Source organism: Lepidochelys kempii, chromosome 7 (genome assembly GCF_965140285.1).
Source record: "Lepidochelys kempii isolate rLepKem1 chromosome 7, rLepKem1.hap1, whole genome shotgun sequence".
NCBI lineage: Eukaryota > Metazoa > Chordata > Testudines > Cheloniidae > Lepidochelys > Lepidochelys kempii.
The window spans coordinates 72,927,480-72,945,127 of record NC_136386.1 but is presented as its reverse complement, the minus strand read 5'-3'; the positions used below and the strand labels follow the sequence as shown (position 1 = coordinate 72,945,127).

General features: G+C 41.2%; 1 protein-coding gene across 1 annotated transcript in view; it reads left to right on the top strand.

Moving 5' to 3' along the window:
* LOC140914757 (LIM domain-binding protein 3) overlaps positions 1-17,648 on the top strand; it is a 123,332-nt gene that overhangs the window by 80,445 nt on the left and 25,239 nt on the right. Inside the window, exon 4 of the mRNA XM_073353349.2 lies at positions 3,145-3,220. Coding sequence (XP_073209450.1) covers positions 3,145-3,220 — 76 coding nt within the window. The remainder of the gene's footprint in view (positions 1-3,144; positions 3,221-17,648) is intronic.

Here is a 17,648-nt window from a genome sequence, read left to right as displayed (position 1 = left end):
CCCCCACTTGAACCTGATGGCAGAAGTGAAAGCAAAGGATAAATGATCCAGAGCTACTGAACTCATGTTTTTAGTGCATCTCATGGAGAGAAAAACTGTAAACATGTGACCCGTTCTTTCTGTGTGATTCTGTGATAGAACAAGTAAGAAGAAATACTATGAATAAAATAATGTTGCCATTGATGGAGTAGACTTTAGACTTGATTGTGGAAAATGAGTCACACCATCTGTTTTTTTCAAACAGCCTGAGGTCTTTTATTGAATACAAGCATGCCGGGAGAAGGAGATAGAGATGGTCACACACAGGTGCCACCCTAGTCTCTCTCTGTCCTGCCCCTATAATACCAGCCTTATATAGGTTTTCAAATCCAAGCCAAATGATACATTTCCTTATTTTTTTATCACTCAAGCATTGTTAATAAAGCCTTATAAGGAGATAAAATAAAACAGTTTCATGATTAGCACTGTGCTGATGCACTTCGTTATTATCAAGATCTGCGGTTTGCTCATGGCAGCGTTTTGTCAAGGGACTTTTGCAGGGTTGGGGGGGGTGCATATTATGGACAGCTAGGGACTTTAGGCCCTTTGGCTCTTTTCTAGCTAGAGGTTGGCCTAGTCCGTTATCTGGGTCAAATGCCACAGCCCAGCATACGCAAATGCTCTTAGCTTAAGCTAAGTCTTACAGGATGCAGGCCTGTAGGCCTCTTGCGTTACCGCTCTTGCCTATGTTGCATATAGTGCATAGATCTTGATGCAGAATGGGATAGGGTCAGGTCAACAATAATTTCCCCCACATCTTCAACACACAAGTGTACAATGGCAATTTATTCACTTTAAAAAATAGAACAAGTCATGAACGTAATTACTAGGACTTGACTATCCAATGAGGGGTTTGAGGAAGAAAGTACCTCTGAATTTAGACATTCTCTGAAGGACAATGGCCCTCTGTGAATGCATGAGTTTTCGTTTACATTGAGGGACTTCACCTCTTCTATCCCACCTGTCCAGCTCCAACTATGCTAAATCCAGCAAGTATTTGTGTTCTTTGATAAACGTCAGAGCTGTAGTTGTTGAGTGCACAGTTATCTAGATGCCTTTTTTATTTTAATGTGGTGCTGGTGCCTTGAAAGCTTGTGCAAAGTTAATGTGAAAGAAAAGCCTCAGCTGGGCAGCATTATGAATGACAAATGAAGCATTTCAGTAATGTGTGGAACAGATGATAGAGCATGTTAATGACATCCATTATGGTAAGGTGGCAACTAAAAGAGAATAAATGGTGAAAGTGATGGCGCAGTTTAACCAGTGAATCCCTTTGCTACAGTACACATGTTTTCCAGAGGAGCCTCAAAGGGATGTGTGTGTGGTTTATGACTGCTTGCTGTATCTCTGCAATTGACATAAAATGTTTGCACTGCTCACTAAGTCTGAAACAAACATTCATAGTTCACACATGGGCACCAGATAAGATACTCAGTGGATAAGGGAGCACATAGTACTCCACGTGAGGACATAATGCTGATCTGTATAATGGCAGTACAGTATTATTTTTTATTCCATTTTTGGCACACTCCAGAATTTTCTGTTATATTTTTTGACCACCAACTGTTCATTGAGCAGAAAATTTCACTGAGCTGTTCTATTCTATCCTATCTAGGTTCTTATACCACCCCTTTCTACATAGCTTCTGAACACCTTCCAGCAATTAATTAAGTGGCATAATTAATATCTGTTGAATGTGGTTCATTTTCTCTCCTATGCTCTCTTTAGGGGGAGAATGTGTGTGTGTGTGCAGTGCGGAGTTTTATTTTGGTAGGGCTTTGTTTTTAAATGTACGGTGCTCTGTGTTTATGTTAGAGAAGGCAGGTCAAAAAAATGTGTCTTGCAGATGGAGCAGAAGGTGGTGTGGTTGTGATGGTCCTTAATTCTTGTGTGAACTGTGCACTGTCCAAAATGAAGCCCACAGTCTCTCTCTGAGGAAGAGAGGAGGATTTGTAATATGGCATAAGAACAGCCATACTGGGTCAGACAAATGGTCCATCTAGCCCAGTGTCCTGTCCTCTGAAGTGGCCAATGCCATGTGCTTTAGAGGGAATGAACAGAACAGGTAATCATCAAGTGATCCATCCCCTGTCGCCCATTCCCAGCTTCTGGCAAACAGAGGCTAGGGACATCATCCTTGTCTATCTTGGCTAATAGTCATTGATGGACCTATCCTCCAAGAATTTATCTAGTTCTTTTTTGAACCTTGTTATAGTCTTGGCCTTCACAGCAAGTTCAGGCAAAGAGTTGACTGTGCATTGTATGAAGAAGCACTACATTAATTTAAACTGTCAGTAACAAAAATCTGTTCACGTACATAATGCTGAAGGTCAAAATTTACAAAAGTGTCCTATGATTTTGAGATGCCTCAAGTTTAGAATGTGCATCTTAAGACACAGTGGACCTGATTATCAGAAGTGCTGAGCACTTCCAGCTTAGGCTGACTTCAACTAGAATTGTGGGTGCTCAGCACCGAGACAATCAGGCTCCATATACCTAGGTCTAGGCACCCAAAAATTGAAGCTTCCCAAAATCATCTCTCATGACACTTTTGAATATTTTGGCCTGTCAGCATTGCTAAAAATTATAAGTTTAATTCAGATTTCCAAGATCTCTCTAAAGTAGGGTTGCCAACCCTCCAACATTGTCCTGGAGTCTCCAGGAATTAAACTTTCATTAAAGATCAATTTTTATGTCCAGGGATAGCTCAGTGGTTTGAGCATTGGCCTCCTAAACCCAGGGTTGTGAGTTCAATCCTTGAGGGGGCCATTTAGGGATCTGGGGCAAATATTGGGGATTGGTCCTGCTTTGAGCAGGGGGTTGGACTAGATGACCTCCTGACGTCCCTTCCAACCCTGATATTCTATGATTCTAACCAAAATTGGCAATCCTACCCTAAAAGCAGAAGGGAAGATCTTGCCTATTGATGGAGACAGAAGGTTGGTGTTTGACAAGAGGCTAGATATGGCTTTCTACATATGGCTTTCACTCTGGATAAAGGATAATTTTTCAGTGCGATATAAAAGGTGTTTGAAAGGATCTAAAAAAATAGGAGGTGAGGTTGTTCTGACTATTAATCTTTTTTTGGAATGTTTTGATCCCCAGATCTAAACGCCCAGCTCCAGTTCCAACAGCTACACCTAAAGTTGACTCTCCCAGGCCTGTAATTGCCCATCAGAAGGTATGTAACATTATCTCTTTAGTGCTTCTTGTTATTTGACTCTAACATAAATCACATAAACATAAATCGTTATCCGGTCTAATCCTCTCCGAGCACCTGGAGCATTTTTGATTTTTTTTTATTCTGTTCTCTTCTAGGCATAGGTAGCTGAGCCTATCAAAGCTTCCCAAAATATAGAGTCATTTCCCAAAGCACTTGAGGAAAAACCCCATTATCATATGGCTCAGCTCAGCTAAAAATTGACTAAAACTGACAATGTGTTGACTTGGCTAGACTAGATGACATTAGGGCATTTTACAAGCTTTATTGGTAGCTGTGCCTTCTTGTCAGGTCAGTTAATAAACGTCACACCAAAAAATAGAGGATAACTTAATGTAAAGACGAACAGTGAATGATGAGGAAAGTGGATAGCTCAGGTTTCATGGACTAAGTCCATCTCCTAGGATATAGATGTCTAAAAACCATCACCACCGCTAGCATATGCTGTCTAGTTAGCAACTGTGTTTGCAGTCTCTGTAGGGTGGCCAGAGACTATGAATGGCTGCAATTGTGTATCTTCCTATCCCTAGATATGAGAGGTTATTCCTCCAGGTCTGATATGCAGAGGGGACATGATAACAGTTTTCAAGTACATAAAAGGTTGTTACAAGGAGGAGAGTGAAAAATTGTTCCAGTTAATCTCTGAGGATAGGACAAGAAACAATGGGCTTAAATTGTGGCAAGTGAGGTTTAAATTGGACATTAGGAAAGCTTTCTAACTGTCAGTGTGGTTAAGCACTGGAACAAATTGCCTAGCAAAGTTGTGGAATCTCCATCACTGGAGGTTTTTAAGAATGGGTTAGACAAACACCTGTCAGGAATGGTCTAGTTATTATTTAGTCCTGCCTTGAGTGCAGGGCACTGAACTAGATGACCTACTGAGGTCCCTTCCAAGTCCTACACTTCTATGATTCTATGTAGTGCATTGGCAGAGCAGTGTGGAGGAAATTTGGACTACCATTGCCCAGGCTTTATTCCTATTGATTGGATAAACAGGGAAGTGCAGTCCCTATTGTCAATCCTACCTACACTGTGAGGACTAATTTCACACGTAAACACCCAATGACATAAAATAAGAAACAAGACAAACCATTTCAGATCCCAAATCAATAACAGAGTGTACATGTCAACTTCAAACATTTCTTATAAATACTGTGCATTCCAAATTCTGAGCTCAGGAGATTTGTGTCTTCCCTGCAGCAGCTGCTGACATGTTGAAACTAACATAGAAGATATCCACTTGGGGCGAAATGTTTGGCTTTTATTTATTTATTAATTATTTGAAAGGAACCTGCTTGGCCATTTTTGAGTCAAGTCAGTGCCTTATGGGTATTTGGGCAGGGAAAGAAGAAATATTAAAATGTATCCTGCAGGGAGCTGTTCCCCTTTATATATTTTTTTCTGAAGAGTACAGAGGGCACTGTGGGAAAGGAAGAGGCGTCAAAGTGTATGTCCATTTGCTTCATCCAGACAGATGATGGAAATGTCTGCCTCTTCTCATACTAGAATATTATGGGGCTCACCAGGTGAGAATGTAATTCTGTGGGACAGAAGGTTATTGGAGGGGAAATACGGAATATCACTATGAATTTTCATGGAAAAGAAGAATGTTCCATTCTTTTGTTTAGAACTGTCTCCCACTTTGCCAGCCCAGTAGGGAGTGTTTTGTTCTGTATTTCCCTGAAAGGAAATTGTCAGAGAATTTTTAGCCTCCAAAGCAGCCTGAGTGACCTTGTAAACTGTTCATCTCTTCATGTACTGGATCTTCTCCAAGGCTTCTACGTGACACACTGACTCCCAGGAGCATCTGCATGGATGTGACAGACCTGCACAGCTCCAGAGCTTGCTCATTAATGGGCAAGCTGTAGTTTCAAGAGATCACATTTTGATAACTCAGTAATTAACTATACTCCATGTCTGGCAAATGTCAATTTAAAAACCTCCTAAGTAGTCACTTATCTTACCAAAGGTGTTTCTATCTGGTAAATATGTAAGAAGGGGAAGGGGGAAGGTTAAATACATATGATCAATTCTTTAAAATATTGTTAGTTTAAAAAAAGTCATAAAGATATCTTTAATATAGTTGCTGGAGTGTCAGTTCAACTTGTATTTTCTGTTTTAGCCCTTCAGAGTGTTATTGCCAAAGCACAGACATTTAGTTTCTAGGTACATGTCACCTTAAAACTGAACATTCTATAGGTAAGGGAGTAGGTTGGATGTAGAATTATTTCTGGTGTTTGCTAGGGGTTTTTCAAAGAGCTGGGATGTGGGTCCTATCCCATTTCCAAGTGTGCTGGAGATTTCTCAGAGCTGTGGGTCAAGTTGGCTAGATCTCTTGTCTGGGAGTATGGTGTATGGTTAGTGGCAGCTAGGAATGGAAATGTTGTTGGGGTAGTATTTCTGGCAGGACTGAGAGAGTTTTACACCTCAGAGGTGGTCATGGTATTTGTCCAAGGTGATACTGGAAAGAAAGTGACAGTTGGAGGTCAGCTTAGGGTGCTTGTTCAGGGATTCTGGGAGACTTGGACAGTTGGGATGGGAATGATGATGCATGTCTTAGAGCAAGGTGACTGGGGGTCAGATGTATATCCAGAGGTTGTGAGGGAGTTCAGTCTCTCTCATGTTGGGCTAGGAGGACTGCAGTAGATGCATGCCAGATCACGTGTGGTTCATGCAGAGGGAAATTGTCAATGAGTTCAGTAGCTGAAATGAGTCCTCTTTAAGCATGTATTGGGAGGGAATTACGGTGGGAGCATGAATGTCTTGAATCATTAAAGCAGAGATCTCAAATATGGTATAAAAAATCTTACTGATGTAAACTAGGATTCCATGTATGTTGAGGTCAGGTATGTTACAGTAAATATATTGTTAAAATAAAGTTAGTTTGTTACTTTTTAAAAACCATCTTAGAATAGCCTTAGCACTGGGGGACTGGCTGGTTTGGGAGACTGTCAATGGGACACAGAGCTAGGTCTCTAGCTCCAGTTAAGGTGGGTAGTGTTAGAATCTGATGGCTACTGCAGTGGCCCATGTGAAATTAGTTTGATTTCATTTCAGCTCCCAGAGAGCAAGTGGCTACATTATAAAACCGTCATTGCCAAGCTGTTCTCTCATCTGTAAGGGTAGTCTTTCTGGGTCAGGGATAATGCATGCAGCTAAGAACTCTTGCATGCGCAGACAAGTTCAGTGGCTGATATAAACCATACATGTTATTTCTGCTGACCCAGTTGTAAATTCTGCTCATTTGCAAGCATGTATTTCTTTTCAACTTCTGTCAGCAGCTGATTATATTTTAGTATAAGAACTCATATTAGGTGCAACTTCAGCCTATTGAAAGACACACTCAACATGTTTTTTTTCAGTTTGATAGGAATGCTCCCGCATCCCCAGTGAAGCCCACTGTCTCCTCATTTTCTTCAGCTAATCTGTGTTTTGAGCTGATGCTTTTTGTGTGAATGTTGTGTGATACGTGAGATCAACTGGGCTCCGTGGCTGCTGAAGGGAACAAAGGTTTGATTGGATCACAGTTTACACTTTTTGCTTACCAAACAATTCAAAACAAGATTAATCATTTGAGAGTTCAATGAAGCTGTTTGCGCAGCTCTAGGCATGAAATATTGAAAGAATAGAATGATATATCCAAGACTGAGAACATCTGTGATTAGAAGTCATTCAAAATGGAGGAAAGAGAGATGGGGAGTCTTCCAGAGAATTGAACTAAAGGTTCATAAATGCTCTTTGTTCATGCAACATTAGGGTTCATAGTTAAGCATCTACAAGTAAAGAAATATGAAATGTAAGGGTCAACACATAGCCTTAACTCTGTCCTTTTGCATATAGGCATTATGATATAGTGTTTATCTATATGATCACATTCTGTACTATTTATGAAATAAGACACTATAAAATTATTAATTAATATGTCTATTACTGTAGCTCTCAAAGAGTCCCAGTCAGAATCTGAGCCTCCTTGTGTTTATGAATAGTGTATTCTACAACACTATAAACATGTATCTAAAATAACCAGCAATCATAGTTGGAGGAATGATGGTCTTGTTGAATAAGGCACAGAACAGGAGATCTGTCTTCTATTCTTGACTGTGCCACAGACTGCTTGTGTGACTTTGGACAAGTCACTTAATTTCTCTGTGCCTCAGTTCACCTGTCTGTGAAGTGGTGATAGTAACAACTAGTTTCTTAATATGGGTGTTGTAAGGCTAAATTAATTAATTCATGTTTCTAAAAACTGAAATCATTCCTGTAGACGTGCAAAGAATTGGTATAATATTCTAATTAAAGACTGTATCCCAGAGCATAGTAAGGTCAGAGTTGACATTACCTATCATACTTCCTAACTTGAGTGCTTAACAGTGCAGTCTCAATAGTGCATTAACACAGTGCCCTGTTGTGGGTCACCCTACCCAGATGCCCCTTGAGTCCCACCTTTGTACTAGAGCAAAGTTCACACCATGGAATGAATCCATGCAAGTTAATGTTCATTCAGTCAGCTCTTGTTCATCCTGGCCCATCCCTCCCCACTCCCACATACCTAACCCCACACAGTGCCCATAAAGAGACTTCTTTGGGGTGAGAATGAAGGTGGAGCAAGTTGACAAATTGGCATACTGTTTTGGTATCTCCCACTCTAGAAGCCAGCAGTGCCCATGTTGAGGTTCCCTTCCTGTCCCATAGGTGAAGGGAAGTGTTCTGTCCTTAGAGAAGTTAGACGAATATTAGAAAGTAAAAAAAAAAATGTTTTACTAAGAACAAAGAATGGGCTCAGCTAATGCTTCATAATAAACTCCTTTTACCCCCAAATGTTCCGTGTTCTCCTCTACATAATCATTTTTAAGCTCATCCACTGATGTGGTATCTCACCATTACACTGGGAAATTAGAATCCAGCTGCCTGACTTCTCCACGTAGCAAGGGATCTCAGCAAGGTGACAGGATCTTTCTCTAGAGAGGAAGCCAATGCCCAGTGTTAGAGCCTCCTCTTCTGGTCAACAGAAAGGTAGCATCAGACTTTTATAGATGAAAATGTTAGTTCATTTTTCCAGCCAGAGGGATAATTTGATGAGGTGGAATGGGGGGAAGATAGGGAACAAGGAAATGTTAGTCACTGCTGACTACTTATAATTTCATTAGATATAATGCTAAAAGATGTTCATTATTAAAAGTCTGACATTCAGATTTCAGAAATGCAATACATTTTTCCTTCACTGGTATGTTCTTGCCACGAGATTGAAACAAACAGAACAATAATTTAATCTAAAATATACTCTTATGAATGAACCAAGTAACAGGTACTTTATCAATCATGAGAGGAAACAGCCAAATAAGCTGATCAGTGGAAAATGGTTCTTTTAGGAAATTTATACTGATGCTGAAAGTCCATATCCCCATCTCTCCGCTTTATCCCACGAATTGCCCCTTGTCTCCAAAAATTCCCACAGTCTTAACTTAAAAACATCAAATGCTAACATGGCCCCCAGATTTCCAGTGTAAATTGTAAGACATAGTTCTGTTTTCCTATGCCAAAAATGAGCTATTACAATAAATCAATACCAATATGCAGTTAAGAAACCTAGCTAGAAAATATTTGAGGAATGTAACCAAAATTCCCCCCAAAGCTAAAGGATGGCAACCCCACCAGCCTTCATTTTCTGTCCCCTTACCCACAAATATTTCCTTTCCGATAACCTTCCCTTTATTTAATCTACAGTTTTGCCAAATATTATTAGGTTACTTTTTATTGATTAAAAATGTTGCTTTCTTCTAGAGCTCATGCTACCAGCACCTAATATTTTTCCCCCACAGTACCCTTCCCTATATCAGAGGTGAGGGGAAGGAGTCCTACATTAAATTTTCATTGATTCTAAAATGTTTTTTTCTAGTTAGCCTACAGATCTAGCTCCATCAGATGCTGTCTGTTCCTTCTGTTGTTATTGTTGTTGTACTTGTTTTACCTTGATTTTTCCATCCTGCCAGGATGTACAGCTTTCAGAAGGAGAGCATCTATGTAATTGGTAACTCATTATTTGAGAAAGGATTGTGCATTTGTCCCTCTTTAAAAATATATATATATTAGGTGAAAATCCTGTTTTTTATTTGTTTAATGATACTTGGAAACCTGTAAAAGGCAATTACCAATGGTTATTTGCAGACTTTTTTTGAGGTCAGAACATAATGACCGAAGTGTGTGATTATTTACAAATACATTCAGAAAAAATGGACAAAATATGTAAAAAGCAGTAGTTTGAAATATGCTATTAAGATAATAATTTTCCATAGCTTCAATGGCGTCACACCAGAAAGCCAGCATAACAGTGGATAATTAGACCCTATGCGAGTAACTAATATTCATTGACAGTGACATTGTTACCCACTCTATAAATTTCACTTTGAAGGCCAAACTCTGCTCAGGCTTACACCCTCCGCAACCCCATAGAAGTCAGTGGGGTTGCACATTTGGGATGTCTAAATATGATCCTGCAAGCCATTATAGGTATGGGGCACAGTGCCCCCAGGGGTCACTGAGGGACTTACGCTGAGTAGCAGCTCCTTCAAGACCTTTGAAAAGTTTAGCCTTGAACTCCAGTCTGGAGCAGTGTTCTTGCCTTTGCTGCTGCATGAGGTACATCCCTTTTTAGATACGCTCCCCTGGGATGTGAGTCCTGACAGGAACACAGACAGGCATTCCAATCTTATGCTTCCAAGAATGTGGTTATTAATTATGGCTTCTATGTGTCCACATGCACAGGGGTGGGGAAAATGTGCCCCCTCTACAGCACTGAATCAGGGTCAGTATAAACTAGCTGTAAGTCAGGACTCTAAGCTTCTGGGATAAATTGCAAGTTGATATCACATATACCCTAAGAAATCCACAAATTCCCAATTCATCCAAAACCACACACAAAAACTCACTCTCCTGCTGGTAATAGCTTATCCAAAGTGACCACTCTCCCTACAATGTGCATGATAATCAAGGTGGGCCATTTCCAACACAAATCCAGGTCTTCTCACCCCCCCCACACACAAACTCACTCTCCTGCTGGCAATAGCTCATCCAAACTGACCACTCTCCTTACAATCTAAGTATAGTAGAAGCATTTTACAAGAGGTACATGCACTTAAGATTGTAATCACTTTTTGTTCTGTGTGCCGAGCACAGTTGGGTTCTGGTCCATGCCTAGGGCTCCCAAGTGTTATGGTAGTATATATAATAATTATGCTGATTGCTCCTGGATACTCCATTATCAAGTGAGCTGCCAAAACATAACATAGAAAAAAGTCTCACAAAGACACCTTCCAAGAGGAGAGTTTGAACTATTGAGCTGTGGTATTGACCAGGCTAAAAGATGAAAGGGAATGGATTTATTGGAACTAGCTTTGGTTTATTAGCAAAACCGGGTCACAAAAAGTTGGGCATTATGAAGACAAAGACATGCTGAACACTGGTGTGGTGGATTTACGAATTAGGTTTCCCAAACACAAATTGGAAAACCATGTTCTTAAGGTCTAGATGGTCTTTTATTTCAAATTAAGGAGAAAACGAAGAGACTACATAAATTTAAAATGCTCATGAGAGTTAAAACAGAGCATCTTTCTCTTGCTCTGTAAGATCCTTCATCTTTAATCTTCTTGCAGCCATTCCCTCTAGCAGAAAGAAAGACTTCTTAAAGAAAATACAAAAATCAATATCCTAGTTATGATGCACCACAGTGAGCCAATGATTTACTTTGATGGAAATATAGGCAATTTAGTTGGATCTAAAGATTCCATCCTGCCAGGTACTCTGTATGTCCTGAGAAATGCTGGCTGCCCTCAACTCCCACTGACTTATGTGGAGTTACACCTGGGGTTAATTTGCACTGAGGGGCACAAGGCAGTGATCTAGAGTTCTCAAACTTCATTGCACCACGATCCCCTTCTGACAACAAAAATTACTGCACGACCCCAGGAGGGAGGACCGAAGCCTGAGCCAAAGCCCAATCCTCGCCACACCGGGTGGGGTGGCCAAAGCCAAAGCCCAAGTCCCACCGCCCTGGGTGGGGAGGCCAAAGCCAAAGCCCAAGGGCTTCAGCCCCAGCGGGGAGCCTGTAACCTGAGCCCTGCCACCCAGGTGGCGGGGCTCAGACTTCAGGGAGCCTGTAACCTGAGCTTCAGCCCCAGGTGGTGGAGCTCAGGCTTTAGCTTCGGGCCCAGGTGGTGGATCTTGGGCTTTGGCTCTGGCCCCAAACCCCAGCACATCTAAGCCAGCCCTGGCAACCCCAGGGTCATGACCCACTTTGTGGTCCTGACCCACAGTTTGAGAACTGCTGATCTAGGTCATAGCAAGCACCAGCTTAAAACTTTTGAGTGGGAGGGAATAGGGAGAGGAGGTAGATTGTCCTTTTCATAGTTTATGTTCTAATTCTCTTATGATCTGCTGATTATTTTTTGTGTGGAATGTGTTACTGAAAATGTCATTATTTCCTGTTTTCAGTATTAACCTTATTTAATCTGTACTTTGCAGCATTAGTAGGAAACCATTTATTGACATTATATTTAACAAAACGCATAATTTCCTATTATTTTCTAGAGTGGGTTTTAGAAAGTTAAGATGTGCTTCTAATGTGAGGCACCAGCAGGAGTTCTTGCATATGTCTGATATTGGGAGGGCATCTTGAGACCCTCACAAAGACAATATTCCATAGTGTCCTAGCTAGAAAAAAACATCCAAATCACAGATGTGGAATTATACTCCTAGGGTGCAATTTCATGCTCTATGCCTGTTTAACTTCCATTCATTTAAATGGAAATTATGCACACGCATAAAAGAGAAAGTATACCTGTTGGTTAATATACCTTCTTGAGTTCTTTCAGCCTACTTGCTAACCATGTTGCATGGCCTTATTAGCATGACCTGGAGCCTATGAGAACAATGCAGTATACGAACTTCATTAATTTTAGGACTGTTTGTGAGAAATTGAATGCTGTGATTTCAGAAACATTAGGTCTTACATTTCTAGCTAATAGCATAGATTTTTGTACTTATATATTATTGCCTCAAATGGGGCTGACCTCAAACCGTTCAGATTTCCTTAATTATCATAGGAATGAATGGAAGATATAGTCTATCAAATGAGAACTAATTATATCTTCAGCTAATAACATTAAATTTTAACTTGTATGTTTCAACTAAAAAAAAAATGCTTGAGTGTGTTGTCCCACCCTATTGAAAGAAGATCAACTGAATGTTCTGTTTTATCGAAAGGCTGGCTACCTTGGCCACTAATCTATTTGTCTCAAGTGTATGAATATATGCAGAAAGCGATAGATATAGACATATTCTTTTTGCATGTGTTCTATGATTGCTCTTTTTTTCTTTTCTTGGCCTGCATGTTTGCTACTACAGGACCCTGCTTTGGAAGTCAGTGGCAACAGAACAATCTTCAGTCCTCTAACTAGCACAGCGACTGGGCCTTTGGGTAGTATATTAGCCACCAATGGAACATTTTCAGGCTACCTCAGCAAGCAGGAGATCAGCTGTTCAAATAGCTCTTCCTTCTTAAAGACTACTGCAGTTAGAACTTCCATGGCCTCTCTGTCTGTGACACCTGACATTTCACCTGCAAAGAGTGACCTAGGTTCAAAACTAAGCCCTGTGTTCACTGATGGCAGTAGTCCTAAACACGAGTTGAGCCCTGCAAGGCAGTATAACAACCCCATTGGCCTTTACTCAGCAGAGACTCTAAAGGAAATGGTTGAGATGCATAAATTAAGTCTCAAACGAAGGGCTTCAGAAGGTGGACTTCCTAGAGGGTAGGTAACATGGTGATTAATTCAGTGTTTCAGTAAGTAAGTAATTAGCTGAAGAATGAAGTATAAAACCAGTTACTATATTGTGAATTTGTCTTGTAATTATGATTAATGATGTCCTGAAAAATAGTTATTAAACCTTTCCCCACCTCAAAAAGGACACATAATACTATTTCATAACAACTCTTGGTCTTTGGTATCCTGAATTGTATTACAGATTGGCTACTGGGTATCCTGGCATGAGGAGGAACACTGTGGTTAAAGTACCTATGACTAAACTAGCGTGTTGGTATTCTCCAATTTAATTTGCTGTACTTAATCTGGTTGACCTGAATATCAGCTACAGGCCTGTATGGAAGTTGCTGTAAAAGGGATCTGAAACTACACTTTCCTAAAAAGAAATTGCCTGGAGCAGCTAAGATAACAGTCTTAATCTATTGCAGTGAACTTCTATAACTCCTTCCTCAATGTAGTCACTTTCCAGTGCAAGTCGAAATTGAATTGTTATTAGTTCGACCCCTTGGTTTGAATGTCTTCCAGCTCAAATCTAAGCACTATTCCACTTGTGTGTGGAAATAAATAATCAATAGTTATTATCTACCTGGTAAGATATAGAGATGATCCCACCAAGTTTGACTTCAGAATATGAAGTTGTTCAATGCTGTACTGTATTTGCAGGGCAGGTATTTTTGCCACAAGCTTGGACTACATTACAGAAATATTGAAATAAATGAAGGCCATGGGAAAGAGTTACTTTCTAACCTTTCTACTTTTATTTATGATTTACTAATTGACAAATAAACCTCTATAAGTCAGTTACCCCAAAGCTGTCTTTATCTGAAATGAAGTCACGTTTCCCAATTTTAGGAAAAATAAGGAATTTTCAGCACCCTTATCTGAATAAATCCCATGTCTGCCTTTCTGTTTGGATAATTAAGGTCTGATTAAGGAAAAGAATATTTCAAATAACAATGCAGAAGTATAGTAACAGGTAGGTAAAGGGAAAACTTCCCTGAGGCACAATTTAGTCACCAAAGCTTTCCTTTAGCTCAATATAATATACAAAATGAGGGGCTGAGAGCAAGAGGAGAAAAATACAATAGGGGCTTGATTCTCCTTTGCCCAGTACCTTGCATAGTCACTTACATGAGAGCAAAGTGGATGTAAAATGCTATTATTCTGAGTTGATATTGTTTTACACCAGTTTGACTAAGTTTCCATTAGTGTAAATGACTACACAAGATGCAAGACAGTGAGCCTAGCGCTCACTAGCACAATCAAGCCCTAGCGCTGTAAACTCGGAAGTGCTATCTACATTTGGTTATAAGAGACTTAAATTCAAAGACATTTTTCAACAGAAACAGACCAAAAAAAGCTTTTGTTTTCATTTATATTTTTCATGAGGAAAAATGTCATTTCTCTACCTGCTTTAGCACTTACAGCTCCTCAGTAGCACATCTTACCTCCCCTGTCTTGGCCTCCTCACATCCCTTGGTAACCTCCAATTCATAGACTTTAAGGTCAGAAGGGACCTCATGATCATCTAGTCTGACCTCCTGCTTTCTTCTTGTATTTTCCTTTAGGTAAATTTTGGACAGATGAACTGCCTAAGTATTCCTACTATGTTCTATTACAAAAAAGTACACACTATAGGGCTGCATCTGCCACTCATTGACATTTGTGGCAGATGCAGCCCTTCTTGCCTCCTCAAGACATAGGAGCCTTTCCATTGATTTCAATAGGCGTTGGATCAGGCCACATAATAGAACCATTTGTGCTTAAGGAGGCAAACAAAATATGGACACTGAACCAGCTCCACAGTAATCCCCCTACCTCATAGCACTGCCTTTCTATATGTGCCACTTCTTCCCACGTATATACACAAGCACTGTCACAAAATAGTTTAAGCTCCTCTTGGTGCACATCTGTGGCCTGCTGGTAATATACTGAGACATACCATAAGTAGGCTTGGCAGAATTTGATTTTTATTTTTTTATAATTTGGATGGATAATATTGATATTTTTAAGCATTTTAATTTTTTTTTTAAATTTTATATTGCAGTAAATTGGGGCAGGGGTGTCAGACAATAGTTATTTAATGACTGTAGGCATTGAGATTCAAAAATTTAAAGCCTTATAACCGTTAAAACACAAATTGTCAACATCACGTGTCAAGATATACAAAGGAAATATCCTTAAATCAAACTCTAATAAGTTCTCAAGCAGCACTTTTCTTTCTAACATTGCCGAGCTGTAAACTTGGATTATTACTAATGGAAATATTTTTTTCATCAGGGTGTGTGTGTACATCAAAATTTACTGACATTTACTAATAAAAATTTAATCTTTCCAAGTTTAAGTGTAAGACTCCCAATAACAAAGCTAAAGCTTTTATCATGGTACCCTCACCTGAGATTTCATTCTGAATTTGAATATGGTTTTGGGGTGCTTTTGTATGAGTAGCTGTAACATATTCATAAAGTATAGCCAATTCTGCCTCCTTGTTTTACATATAAACAAATGAGGCAATATGAAAAATCATGTACAGTTAGTGGACCCTGCCCTGGGAAAGAAAGAGCTGTTTTGATAGCTGTTAAGCACTCAGCAAAGTACAAACAGCCTGAAATTACTCAGCTCAAGTGTCTTTGTAACGGTAGCATGCTGTGAAAATTCAGTGTTCCCGGGCCCCCATTCCCACTTGTATGTTATCCATGAAGTGAGAAGCCCTGTGGACTGCAATCTAAAAAGGAATACTAGCTTTCTTGGGATCTGCTAGAGCAGAGGTGGGCAAATTACGGCCCGTGGGCCACATCTGGCCTGCGGGACCCTCCTGCCTGGCCCCTGAGCTCCTGGCCCAGGAGGCTAGTCCCCAGCCCCTCCCCTGCAGTTCCCCCTCCCCCACAGCCTCAGCTCACTGCGCTGCCAGTGCAATGCTCTGGGTGGCAGCGCAGGTGCAGAGCTGCGGCCTGACCCGGTGCTCTGTGCTGCACGACAGCGTGGCTGGCTCCAGCCGGGCGGCGCGGCTGCCTGGCCTGGTGCTCTGGGCAGTGCGGCTGTAGCACCGCCAGCCACCGGGGCTCCAGGCAGCTCGGTGTGGGGGTTGGATAGAGGGCAGGGGAGTTTGGGGTGGTGGTCAGGGGGCGGGGGTGTGGATAAGGGTTGGGATGGTCAGAGGGCGGGGAACAGGGGATCTGGGGGGCAGTCAGGAAGGAGGGCAGGGGATTGGATGGAGCAGCGGGGGGCAGTCAGGGGCTGGGGTTCCAGGGACGTTCAGGGAGAAGGGGTGGTTGGATGGGGCAGGGGTCCCGGGGGGGGCAGTCAGGAATGAGAGGAGGGGTTGTCGGGGAGCCTGGGGGTGGTCAGGGGAAAGAGAGGGGTAGATGGGGCAGGAGTGCTGGCGGGGCCATCAGGGGACAGGGAACAGCGGGGTTAGATGGGGCAGGAGTCCCGGGGGGGCCGTCAGGGGATGAGAAGCGGAAGGATTGGATTGGGGGCAGGGGCCAGGCCACACCTGGCTGTTTGGGGAGGCACAGCCTCCCCTAAACAGCCCTCCATACAATTTCAGAAACCTGATGTGGCCCTTAGGCCAAAAAGTTTGCCTGCCCCTGTGCTAGAGGTTTAGTGCTTATGTTGTCCATGATTTTCTGCTTTTTTGGGTTTGAACATTCATAAAAAGCAGTACATGTGCATAAGCAAAACAGGCTTTGCAAGGTCATCTCTGACTCTGATTGGTACCAGTCTATAAGTGATACTGTATAAGAACCTACATAGGCAGGTAGATCCCAGGTGTATTTTATATTTAAATGTTTGGGATTTTTTTTAACTTGTACCCTGTGAAACATCTAAACAGATCCAGTGATGTGCTGGAATGAGTATCCATACATGAGAATGGACTCTTGGGAGCCCCTTGTTAAAATTCTGCGCAAAGGAAGATTGGAATGATTTCTGTGTCTCTTACTGAGTTCCCAGTCCCTTACTCCTCTTATGCACTTCTGGAATTAAGGGCTTATCACAGGGCAAGGGTGAACATTTTTTGCAGGAGTGCGTATTACATTATCAGCAGCAGATCTTAATGGAGTAAAGGTTCTGCAATGGGGAACATTAACACAGATGGAGAATGAGTCATAGTTTCTCATGTATGGATACTCATTCCAGCCTGTGTTATTCTGCACGTCTTTGGCTAGGGCAGTAAATACCGGTCCCGCATGTTTCTGTGTGTCGGGGGGTAGGATTACCAGTTGGTTACTCTGTGGCATCTTTGAGTGAGCAGGTTGAATATTTTGGTACCTGCCCATATTTAGAAATAAATTAAAATGATGTGTGGGACTGAGCTGGAAAAAATTGTATCATCTCAACCCAGCATATCAAGAGAGGCTAAGCTTTGCTGTAGCTGGAGGGAGCTGTGATAGTCTGTTTAGGTCTGAAAAATCTTTGCGGAGATTTGAGGCTATTGACCACTTCTCAGAAGACTCATGTGTGCACAGTATTTTTTCTGTCTATGAAACATATAATTGACATGTGCATGTTCTTCATACTCCACCATCAAAGAATTGGTTGCTCTCTCTTTTAAGAAGCATTTTACAAAC